The sequence below is a fragment of the Xiphophorus maculatus genome, chromosome 9, assembly GCF_002775205.1.
Source record: "Xiphophorus maculatus strain JP 163 A chromosome 9, X_maculatus-5.0-male, whole genome shotgun sequence".
NCBI lineage: Eukaryota > Metazoa > Chordata > Actinopteri > Cyprinodontiformes > Poeciliidae > Xiphophorus > Xiphophorus maculatus.
Genome location: NC_036451.1, coordinates 7,121,442 through 7,134,120, shown reverse-complemented (window position 1 = coordinate 7,134,120; position 12,679 = coordinate 7,121,442). Strand labels below are relative to the sequence as shown.

The 12,679-nt window shown below is 36.5% G+C and overlaps 1 protein-coding gene across 4 annotated transcripts in view; it reads right to left on the bottom strand.

The window, feature by feature from the left end:
- The window catches only part of LOC102226743 (ATP-binding cassette sub-family A member 1-like), a 41,586-nt gene that overhangs the window by 27,044 nt on the left and 1,863 nt on the right, over positions 1-12,679 (bottom strand). For all 4 annotated transcript variants that reach the window (XM_023339159.1, XM_014469441.2, XM_023339161.1 and 1 more), the window contains exons 3-16: positions 11,710-11,803; positions 10,590-10,731; positions 9,807-9,931; positions 8,681-8,799; positions 7,280-7,477; positions 6,154-6,246; positions 5,790-6,027; positions 3,962-4,101; positions 3,755-3,871; positions 3,449-3,646; positions 1,547-1,752; positions 1,078-1,254; positions 697-919; positions 400-621 (exon numbers count right to left, since the gene is read on the bottom strand). In XM_023339159.1, the coding sequence (XP_023194927.1) occupies positions 400-621; positions 697-919; positions 1,078-1,254; positions 1,547-1,752; positions 3,449-3,646; positions 3,755-3,871; positions 3,962-4,101; positions 5,790-6,027; positions 6,154-6,246; positions 7,280-7,477; positions 8,681-8,799; positions 9,807-9,931; positions 10,590-10,731; positions 11,710-11,803 (2,292 nt within the window). The remainder of the gene's footprint in view (positions 1-399; positions 622-696; positions 920-1,077; positions 1,255-1,546; positions 1,753-3,448; positions 3,647-3,754; positions 3,872-3,961; positions 4,102-5,789; positions 6,028-6,153; positions 6,247-7,279; positions 7,478-8,680; positions 8,800-9,806; positions 9,932-10,589; positions 10,732-11,709; positions 11,804-12,679) is intronic.

Here is a 12,679-nt window from a genome sequence, read left to right as displayed (position 1 = left end):
TAAGTTTTTTTTTATCTTAAATGCAAAATTGTATATTTCTCTCCACAGTTTTGGCCTAAATACAGCTCTGAGTGTGTGAGTGTGTTGTTCTTTCAGCAAATTATCTTTTATTGAGTCTGTATACTGCAGTTGACGTTCACTTAAATAATCATGCTTAATCATTTTAACCCTATGCAGGAGATTTCCGTCCACTCCTTTTTCTTCAATTTCACAATCATAAAATACTTTGTGAATGTTGATCTCATAAAATCTCTGTAAAACACATTTAAGTTTGTGACTTAGTTCAATAAGAATCACTAGTTTAAGTTCAATAAGGGCAGAATTTGTTCAAAATCAAGCAAATTTAAGTAATCAAATGAAACAAAAAAAGTAAATGTTGAACTTTAGAAGCAAACTCACAGCTAAGACCCTGTGTGTGGACGTGAGGTGATCTCTCCAGGCAACACACAGCACATAGGGCAGGTAGAGGCTGAAGTAGATGAGCCCTCCACAGGCAGCAGCCAGGTTGGCTTTGGAGAAAAAGGTGCTGATGAGGAAACACTGCATGATGGTGGCGGTGGCAAACGCCATGAGGAAAAAAAAGACGACAGTGGGGTCGCTGTAAGGCAAAATATCCCCCCACTACAAAAGAAGAGAGAAGAGTTTTAGCAGTCATCGTACAGCAACATCCTGATGGGAGCAAAAAAGTTGCCAAACCTTAAGGAGACCAATGAGCAGCACAGCAGAAATCAAGAACGGGACGACGCTGCTGATGAACCAGCTGAGCCACAGCGTTCCTGTGCTGAGACCCATAATCCTCATGGTTTCCTTCAGCCGGGCCTCCTTCTCATACACCACGCCTTTAATGATCATGGCCACCGAGTAGATCCAAGCCAGAGTCATGAAGAGAGGTAGGGAGCGGTTCAGCACTCGAAGGAAGCTGAATAAAAAATTTTTTAAATGCAGTTATTCCTGCTACAAAACTACATGCAAGTTAATGTCTAAGATCACATAAGGAGGCATTTCTAATGACTTCTATATTTTAATTACATTTTTGGGACCCTGGTGAACGAGTCAACACTTAACAGCTTTACTCACACATCGTCCACATAACAGGGATATGGCATCTGCTGGATGTAGATGCCAGTGGTCTGTTTAACTCCAGTTAGGACATAATTCACAGCTCTCTCCACCAGGTCTTGTATGTAGACAAAACCGCCCCAAATGTAGCGCATGTCGTCGAACGGGTCGGCAGCTGGACCCGGATCCCAAAACCTGGGAAAAAAAAGAAAAAAAAAACTTTTTAAAAACAAATCAGATTTTTCTTTTTCTTCAAACAAACCATAATGCTGAGTAAAAACTGCTCTGATGCTTGAAGCAAATAAAAACCTGAAGAATTTATTGTTTTTAACCGACTACAAAATGTTCTACAGGGTTTCCATGGCTCTGTGTTTTCTTTACAAGTATTGTATTTTAACATATAATTGTAATTCCTTATTATTACAACAGAAAAAACATCCCAACACAGAAGCATAAAAGGCTTAAATGTAAGAAGAATCCTCAGCACCTGTCTTTAATCTTATTGGTCTTGGTCACATCATCGATATCCATTCGAATCTTGTAGGTGACGTGGGGCGGGAGCTGCGATGAGGACGCGTTGGGCAGCAGGAAAACCACACCTGCCCAAAACTGCCTGTCCTCCAGCAGCTCCAGAGCTCTGCCGATCAGCTGACCCTCCGAGTCCAGCCCCTCCAGCTTGTCCAAACTGAAACACTGAGAAGAAAACGCACACGAAACAGCAAAGATATTATTATTAAAAGAAACTTACAAAAAAAACAATTATTATTATTATTATTATTATTATTATTATTATTATTATATTTAAACAATGCAATAATTGTTTAAATATTATAAATTGATCAAATTTATATTTCATAAATGTAACATTTATAAAATATTGACAACATTTTATATTACAACCATTTTATAACTGCTTTTTTATTATATTATATATATATATATATATCCATTCCATATTTCTGGACATCTCAGTCCAGAAATGTGCAGTCCTTGGCACAGCCAAGATACTGCGCAGAACCCTCAAGCTCCCAGGCCTCTGGTAGAGGACCCGAGCTCAGAGGATAAGAACCACCCACGGTGGGTGAGAAGGGAATTTTTATATAATATACTAATATAAATATATATATATATATATATATAATATATACTAATATATATATATATATATACAAAATATTGAATATAGTATATTATAATATATTTTTAAAGAAAAAAATAGTTCATATAAAATGTTATCAATATTTTATAAATATTACTTTTATGAAATATAAATTTGATCAATTTATAATATTTAAACAATTATTGCATTGTTTAAATATTACAATTTTTTATTTTTTACTTTTTTATAAGTTTCTTTTGCAAAAAGTCTTACAAAAACAAACATATTTTTAATGTTTTTAAAAAGCAGCAATATTCTTCTCGTTCGAAATCTGTGCATGGGTTCATTAGATTATTTAAGTAGATATAAAAAAAGACTACAGAGCCCTGTTCAAATGGAAATATACCTAGAACAAAACTAAAACAGTAGATTTATAACTGAGTCATTTAAGGTAAAACTCACCTGTTCTTGTCGGCTTTTCCAGATATTTTCTTAGCTGGACCTCAACCCGAAAGTTACTTTTTCCAAACACATTGCGCCATTTTATAACACAATCAAGTAACTGTGTTACCTTCAGTTGTTATAAAAATGCTACAATTATCAAACATGACTTAAAATAAATCTGTAATTTAGCGTCTTGAAATTGGGCCTCTGTCTCTTTAAAAACTCTTGCTCTTTCTGAAGCTCTGCCTTCAGGAAGCCATCACATGGCTCCTCCATTAACTCTTTAGCAACGTTTTTACCAACGTTGCACTGAGAAGAAGCACATATGTGCAGTTCCACCAGGTGTTTGCTAATTGCTGCTGACTAGTCTGGAGGAGCTGAATGGAGGAGTTGGAGGGATGGGATGCTCTGTGCAGCAGGAGCACAGAAGCTTGGAAACTGCAGCCTCGCCTTGAAGGTGGGGCTAGGTCCACCCAGTCATTTTGCACGGCTGATTGGTTGCCATGGAGATTAAAGGATTTCTCAAACATGCATTTGGAAAGAATCAAGTTTACACTCCAGGTAAGTTTTTGATGAGAGAATATCATTATAACATGACTTACAGTTCAAAACTGTAAATGTAACAAACACTGCCTCTTTAGATCCCTGATCTTCAAATGGCGTTTACTTTCTTTTGTTCTCCATTTGTTCACTTTCATATTCTAAGTACACGCTACTGCAGAGTATGAAAATGAGTGAAACCCAAGTACTTCAGAAAGTTCACAAAATGTCTGTTTTTTGAGATGATATCACATGTGATTCAAAACTTTTGTACTGTCTAGATCAACAACGGTAAATGTGGAAAACCTTGGAGACTTGTGAAAGTGTGCCGACGGTGTTTCCAATGTTGTTGTAGACGTCCAGCCAGGTCGGCGGTGCTCCAGGTTTCCTCGGCGTGTCCGGTGACGGCGTGGACAGGAAACGAACGATCCGTGACGCCGTCCACGTTGTGTTTTCCAAACGCATGTTCACCAAGACCGCAATTTCTGGACGCCTCAGCAATTCCTGTTGCAAACACAAAAGAAGATGGTTTTAAAAAAAGACTTTCCAGCATAAAATGTGTCGTTACACTCTAAACCTTCATGTTGCATATCAACAGAGGGCAAATCCAACCTTCAGCAGCTGAATCTCCACACTGGTCTCCATGTAGTTCTTGATTTCTGGTCCCACCTCCATCCAGGCATCATTCAGATCCTGAAGAATCTGGAGGTCTTCAAATGTTTTGTTCACCTACAGAAAGTTAGATTAAAGATGAATGAAAGCATTATTTTCCTTAACAACAATAACTACTTGTGCAACAGATAAACAAGGGTTTGGTACCTCTTTCATGACTTGTCGAACTACAGGAGTGTCCGGTGTGTACAGCAATTTTCCGATGAACAGAGGTTTAATTCCTCGCCATACGATGCGAGAAAGAGGATTCGACTCCAGTGTTTGAATCAAACTTTTGCAAAAAGGTGCTAAAGAAGTAAATAAAACAGTAGAAACTTTAACCAAGCAAAATGGCACTACCAGAACAAGATTATTAGCTGGAAAAAAAAAAACGGCACATAATGAGTGCAAGAAGTCTAACAAATTTCAATTAAAACTAAAATAGATTTGGTTTTTAATCAAAAAATTAATACATGTCAATAATATTACTAAAAAGTGAAACTTTTCTATATATTCAACACCCATTTAAAATTTAGGTCATTATGACTTTTATTGCTTACATCTAATGAAAACTGAAATCTCCCATTTCAAAATAAATAAAAATTACAAATAAAAAAAGATTTTTAGAAAAGTTATGACCTACATAAACATGGGGAAACTTCTGACCTGACAGTTCTGCAGTCAGTTACTAGACATGTAAGGAACTGTAGGTCATTGTTAAAGAAATTGGCTGTTCACAGAGTTCTGGAGTATATTAATAGAAGGTTGACTGGAAGGAAAAAATGTGATACATACAAAGTATGCACACAAAAGTGATAATCAAATCTTTGAGTGATATTCATATGCATGAACTGCAGCTGGACTCCATATTTCAAGACCCAACACACAAAGAAACATCCAGTACATGAGATACAGCGGTCACATTAAGTCATTTCTGAACCAGGGAGACCAAAAAAAGGTTAGACTTTTCCCAATGGTGCAAAGTCCTCTTTTCAGATGAAAAGTAACTTTTGCATTTCATCCAGAAGTCAAGAAGCCAGAGTCTGGAGGAAGAGTGAAGAGGCTCCATTTCCACAGCCAGTGATGATTTCACCTCGTCATCTGCTAGTGTGGCTTTCCTGTGTTTTGTCAAGTCCAAAACTAACTCAGATTCCATTATTTCATTTTCCAGCGGGACCGGAAACCTACCCACACTGCTTAAGCTACCAATATCTTGTTTAATCACTGAGGTATGGAGGACTGAGCCTGCCAAAATTAGCTATAAATACAGAAATCATAAACCGCTTGATAAAGTAATTAATGTGCCAAATATTGCATCCAAAAGATAAAATGTAGGAACTTTCACAACTTATTTGAGTACATATTTTAACAGAACTTTATATTTGATTTTCAGCTGTATTAATTTAACATTATCAATATTATTTAATTTTACATATGAATTTATTTTTCATTTTTCAAATTTTTGTAATTATTCTGTACTTACATAATTTTTTTAAATTCACTGTCGCATGTCATTTTATTATTTTTTCATATTTTTTCCATATCTTGCATTTATTTAGTAATTTTTTTCACTGTACCATCACTTTTTTTAAAAATCACCCATAATGTTTTGCTTTGTGGGAAACTAAATTTGGATTTTTGTCATTAGCTGTGGTAAATAATTATCAAAACTAACAAACATTTGACATCTAAACCTGTATAAAATAATACTACAAAATGTAATGGTTTTTATATGCTTCTTAAGTTGATTTAAACAAATAAATAACATCACTAACAATTGCTGGAACACCTAAAACCATTTTGTGGTTTAAAATTTAAAAAAAGCCTGTTAGGTGGTAAGAAGTTTCAAACAAAAAGAAACCCGGAGGGTAAGAAGGTGGACACATTTGTGATTTTCACCTTACGAACCAAAATCATCAGCAACAAAATAAATAGTCTGGAAGGTTTCCATTTAAGAATAAATCCACTGAAAACCCTGATCAGAAAAGCCTCTTACTTGTGTTGTTGTCGGTGTCCAGGACCACGTCCTCTGTGCCGTTTCTGCCTAAGAACGACTTGATATTGTTGTCTTCATACCAGTTGAGCGATGGGATGCGTTCACCGCCACTTTTGGGATGGCCGCACATGATCCTTGAAAAAGCTCCGAAGCTTTCTCTGGGCAGAGCTGTGCGGTTTTCAGGAGACAGAAGACTAAGAGCTGCGTTCATTTCTGCAAAACTGGAAAGGGAGGACAACTGAGGGAAGGAATAATGAAAGGCAGAAGGGGAAAAGAAGACGTAGAGAGCAAGGAAACGTCAATTTAAGAAAGCAGTGATAAATATGAACAAATTATTGATACACCAAAAGAAAAATGTTCTCACATCATCTATGAGGACAGCGAGCTCCTGGGAAACCGAGCTGATGGCCTGGCTGACGATCCTGAGCTCATCGGCGCTGCCAATTAGACGGTCTCTCTGTCAAACATTTAAAAAGTTTTAATTAAGTTTTGGAAGATGAGCTGACAGAGAATTCATCACAAAAATATATATTTTATATTTCCACTTTAATGTCTCTTCTTTCAGATTACTCAACACATAGTTGTTTTTATTACACTATTTCACTCAGATCATCAAGCAAATCCAAGGAGAGAAAGATCACCTCAAAATGTCAAAATTTTAAATATAAATTTCACTCTTTAAAGCTGCAATATACAACTTTCATTAAAAAAAATTTAAAAACCTGTGCTAATTAGAAACAACCAGTCAGAGCCTGGAGGAGGGTCTTACTGCTGTCAATCAAGCTCGTGTACTCATTTATCACATCTTTTCCCTTGCTCTCTGCTACGCTAAAGCTAGTTTACAACAACAGAGCCTACCAGGAATGCTCTGGCTAGTTAGCATGGAGACCAATGATGGCGGATAAACAGTTTTCCTGTAATGGTAAGTTGTTTCTCCGCCATTAGCACAATGAGCAGCGCGTACATGGGATTGATTAGCACTAAAACGCTCCTTGTAGCTCTGAGTGATTGTTTTTGACTGGGAGTCGTGCATTTCTTCAAATGGCAGTAGTTTTTTTTTTTTTTATAAAATTACATACTGCAGCTTTAAGATTAAACTCTAAAGCAGGATAAAAATCTAAAGCCCACCTGCAAACCTAGAAAAACACATTTAGGATTTGAGTGGAAGTCTGAACTTTAATCCGATTGAGATGCTGCGGCGCGACTTTACACATGGCGTTGATCCTGGGAATGAGGTCAATTAAATGATTTCACAGAGCGCCAACATTCCTCCACAGTAATAAAACACTAAATGAAGGTAATTGCTAACACTTGTTGGAGGCTATTAGAGCCATAAGCAGCATGACCAGTCACTAGCTTTAGAGGGGAGTTAGTTTTTCACACAGGGCCATGTTGGTCTGGACCGATTTTCCTCAATAAATAAAAAAATCCTAATTTAAAAACTGCATTTTGTCTTTCACGGCTCTGCAACCACTTTATATCTCACTTACTGTAAGGAACTTGGTCACATCAAGCTGAGAGAGGAAAAGGCGTTCAGCGTCACGCAGGACACCAGCAGGAAGCTCACAAAGCTCGTTCTGAAGAGCCGCCATGTTGGCTGCTCCTCCGTCCACAGACAGCAGCTCTCCCAGCAGGGTTGCATTGCACACCAAGACCTTCAGTGGCATCTGGACTCCAGTCAGCAAAGCCTGGAAAGGAGAAACCTTTGGTTGGCTGAGTTGATTTTAAAATGTTGAGCTATGAGGATGCGGAGAAAATGTCTGCACCTGACTCAATATGCTCTAAAATGTGGGTTACTAATGCAGATATGGCTTAAACATACAACATTTTTTCATACCATCTTTTCTTACAAATGATAAACAAATTATTTTTAAAAAAATTCCTTTATTATTTCAATCATCATTTCTTGATCTAAATAAACACCTACACTGATTCCTGTGATAACGTTCCTGTTATTAGCAAATCACACTGAAATCAATGGGATTATTAGATTTTATTTCACTATTAAATAATTGTACCAAACGTATTCTTATCTATTATCAGAGGCAGCACCAATGGTTCCAGTATCACAGTTCGAGAACCACGACCTTAGTGTGTTTTAGGAACAGGCAAATTTAAAAACAACTGTGATTAAACATGTTTTTATTGTATAATGCCACTATTCAAAAAACACTTGAAATTTAAATAACTACTTAAAACCATTACCTACACAACTGGAATCCCAACAGAACTTTTTTGGTGGCTCAAATTTTCAGTCCTGAGTGAATCTAGTTTCTATCATTCATTTTAACCCTTACAGACCGAACGGATCGGCGCCGATTCAGCAAAACTTGCAGTACCGTAACTCCGCCACACTTTGCGCTATCTGAAAAATTCCAACGGTTTCTGAAAGGGGAGACGTTCCTCTTATCAGCCGATACTGAGTTATTACGGTAATTTCATTCCCGCTGCAGCGTGGAGTGACATTAATCTGAATTAACTTTTAATAATTCTATTAAAAGTTCATTCTTTTAATAGAATTAACTTGCTAGATATTGAAGGTTCCAGTTGTTATGGATAAATGGGCAAATATATTTACTCAAAGGACATTTAAAGAACTGCGCACAATTAAAAAAAGCAAAAATATCCAGGCGGAGATTTGAAACTTTGGTCATAAAGGGTTAATTGACACCTGGCATGTGAAAATCTTGGTCTAGAAATCTCTTTTTATGAATCTTTACTCTTTTAATTCATAATATGTTTTATTCAACCAAGTCAGGCATGCAAGAATAATTTCAGCAGTTAACAATACAGCAAAAACATTTGCATTTTCTCAAAACAAATCCAAATGACAAGGTTTATAGAGTTTCCCTCAATGTGTACGTGTAGATTTTGGTAAATAAGAGTTAAACCTGAAAATTAAGGCGAGCGTCCATCAGCTGGTCCACAGCTGAAGACGACAGGTTTCCGTTGGTCAGAAGAAAACTGGAGAACGTCTCGTTGGTCCTCAGGTATTCTTTAACAGAGAGACCTACAGGCAACACAAATCATCAGAACCAAAATTCACCAGAAATAAAAAACACATTGGGATTAGTAAGAAGATCAGGATAAACTCAAGCTTTCTGCAGGAAGGTTAACACACAAACTAACATTCTTGTTATGTTTTACACTCACTGGCAGACAATCAAGGTGTAAATAATTCGGCTTTAGGGAATCCAGCGTGTACCAAATAGGAATCTCAAAGCGGGTTTTCATTTAGTGGGAATAATCGGGTTCAATACAGACTGAAAAGAAAGAAACCATGTCGGTTTGGGAGAAATAGCGGCTATTGTTCCTCACACAGAAGCAGTGAAAGCTTCACCCCAACTAGTCATTCAAAATTAATGAGGAGCTTCAGCTCTAGACTGAATAAATTACACTATTTTCCTTTCAGTTGAGCTATTTATCCAAGATACCATTACATGAATTACAGCAATAAATCTGTAGTTACTTTAAGGGTTTTTAAAAGTCATGTTTGTGGTTCAAATAAATAATTTCAGCTCCTCTAGAAAAAAAAACCCATTCAGACAAGTTTAAGGAATTGAATTACTGTCGAACAAAAGAGCAAAACCTGCTTTCATTCAGCTCATTTTGTTTCACAGGAAAACTAAGGTAACTTAATCTGACCACAACCGGGAGAAGCCAAACATTATACACTGAGGTTCTTTCATGAAAGCAGAAGTAAAACAATCTGCTTTTCATTCATCACCAGTTTACACCAATCACAAAGTGAAGCTGCTGATTCTTGGATGAGATAGGAGTATCTGTGCAGCCCTTACAATCTGGAGTTTTTAATCAGAAAACAGGGTGAAATATAAGGAAGCTAAAGAAGCTAAAATTGGTGTGTGGCTTGTAGCTAAATTAAAGGGCTACTTCACTGTTTCAATGAATCAAATATATTTAAGCAAACAATGCCAGACAACTGTTTTTGGGGGGGGGGGTTGGAAAAGGTGACTAGTTTTGTGTCTTGCTTTCAAGTATATAAAATGTCACACGTACTTGGCAGCGATCCAAATCTTTCTCCCAGGAGCCGGACACTTTCCATCAGGTCCTCAAAATTAGAGAAGCTCCGATTTCCACTGTAGGACAAAACCGTCTGAGCATCCACAAAAAGACGAGACAGTCTGCAGGAGAACAACAAGGAAAGAAAACTTAACTTTGACAGACACTTGCTTTACTTTAAGCTGCAAACATCAATATTTCTCAGATGCAACCAGGTGCAGTTAAAAGAAATAAAGATATTTTCTTCACTGACTCACGACAACTTTCACAAGAAGTTTCTCTTTAAATACTTAGAGGAAGGGATGGAAGAAATGGTAAAAAAAAAAAAAAGTAACCAATGTTCTTTTACGTAATATCCTCATCTGTATACAACAAAAGTAAATACTCCACCTGTCCATTTCTGCAAAATAAGTGACATTTAAGTCCTGTGACATTTTAATTCACAGGACTAAGAACAAGACAATACTCCAGTTAACTGCATCATTGCTTCTGAGTCATTTAAGAAGCTAAAATAAAGCAGCAATGGACACAAAGTGCCATGATTTCCTACTTCAAACCATGTTTTGTGTTTTATAATCTCTTATCAAAGATTAGAACTTCTTTGTCGTCTCTGTTTATGTTACGATCTAGAACAACTTGCTGTCTGTTTCAAAACTTTCAAATCACAAAAACAAAACTAGATAACAATAAGCTATATTTAACTCGAAAACATTTTAAGAGATTAAAAAATAAAACTCTTCTATGCCAAATAATAACTCTAAAATTCTCTGCTCTACCTACATGGAGTTGTCGAAGTTTCCCACTTGGCCCGGCGTTTCCCCCGGCGTCGGGCGGTGGAAGCAGGGGTTGTTGATGTTGCAGACGATGCTTTGAATCCAGGGAACGGTGCCTACCGACGGCAACGCTTTGTTTGGGAAGTGGCCTGCAAGAAATTTAAAGAGAAACAAACGCTTAGGACGCACAGATTAGCTAAATATATTGAAAGACTGTGGTGAAATACAAAACGGAGTAAAAATATTAACTCATATCAAGATTGCGTCACGTGAAAAACAAAAATGTTATCTCATATTTATGAAGTTATGAAAAGACAATAACAAAAACAAAAACATTTTGCCATGTTACAACCACAAACAATTATTTTTACATTGATTTTATGTGACACAGAAAACAAATTGTAGCATGTAGAGAAAGGAAAAAGATGCAAAAGAAAATCTAAAAATTTGCTTTAAGGAAGTCTTTGGGGATTTGTCTTTACTAGTTTCGCATATTTAGGAACTAAAATGTTGGCTATTTTTTCAATACTGGATCAAAAAAAACTGGACTGGGAAAACTGGGACGTGCTAACACATGGATATGCTTTGACCTGAACTACTGTAACTCTGGCTGGATTTTTCTCTGGTCTTTTGCAACTTCGAACAGGTTTTCTTCCAGTTTCCCTTTATTATTTATCCTACTAATTGTGCATATACCAAAAAGTTCAGTATTAGTCTCACCTGACCAGACGTTTGTTGCATGTCCCTGCAGAGCTTACAGAAAACTGTAAAAAGAACTTCTTAGTGCTTTTCTTCAGCACTGACTGTCCTCTTCCACTAAGGCTAAATTAAATCCTCTAACAATCTGAACAGTTGCAAGAGTCATAATTTGACATTTGCCTAAATGAATTTATAAAGAGACGTCTTGTTCATTGTTCTCATGTGAAACTCCTCATGTGAGCAACCTAATTCCTCTGAGAAAACTTGTCACAGAAGGTCATTAACTCTGCAGGACTGGAAAGCAGACGGGTGCACAGCACAAGCACCACTCTGAGTGAGTTAATCTTGATTAGCTTGTTGGCAGAAGGCCATTTTTCAAACCTTAGAGAGTGAGAGAGTAAACACCTGTACAACAACGAATCACTTACATTGGCCTTGTTTGTAAGGAGGGTGTGAATGACGAACAGAGATGAGGATGACAAAGAGGAAGAGAGGCCAGAGGAGCTCGATCAACAGCTGGATCTGCGGGGAATTTGGGAACGATGATCAATTCAACAAACATTTAATATTGATAATTTATCAGAAACAAGAACTAGCAACTAGAAGGAACCAACCAGTATCAGTATTAGTGCATTCTGAACTTAAACTACTGCGATCAGTAAATAAGTGATTTTTTTATTTTCGATTTTTTTTTAGAATGGAGTTAAAAAAACAAACTTTCTTAAAAAATTAACTCAATTCTGTAGGTTCAGCTGTAACTAAACATATGACCAGTAAATGTATGCACATTTTGTTATTTATTGTTAATAAAGTGAAATCAAAACTGACTAAAATTAATGCTGGAGGACATACCCCAAATTAATATATTTTTGTATACGCTTTAAAGCACATGTGTCAAACTCAAGACCCGGGGGCCAAATCCGGCCCGCCATAGCTTTTTATGTGGCCATCTAGATTCTTGATTAAACACTAAGTGAGCTTAAATATTATGTTATCAATCAAATCAATGCCGTTTTTATCTGTTTACTGCCAAATGATATCAATCAGTACCTCCAGTTTCTAAACAAATTCTTGCACTATTTTGCTCTAATAACTGGAAGTTTATCACAGATTTTTCTCAAAACGTCTCAAAATCTTTTTTACTTGTACTAAACAGCTGCCTTAACCTTAATTAATGTCAGATTATAGTTCTTGATCTATAGAGCTAGTAATAAAAAGTTACATTTACCGTCAAAAATAAGCACAAATATCGCAAATATTTCCAAATTAGTACCACAAAAACTTTTTAAAGATCTTTATTGGAAAAAATCACAAAAGGAATCACAAAACCCTGGAGGGACTGATAAGATGTTCAACAGTAATATTTATTTTTCAGAATTCATTGATATTTTAACAGTT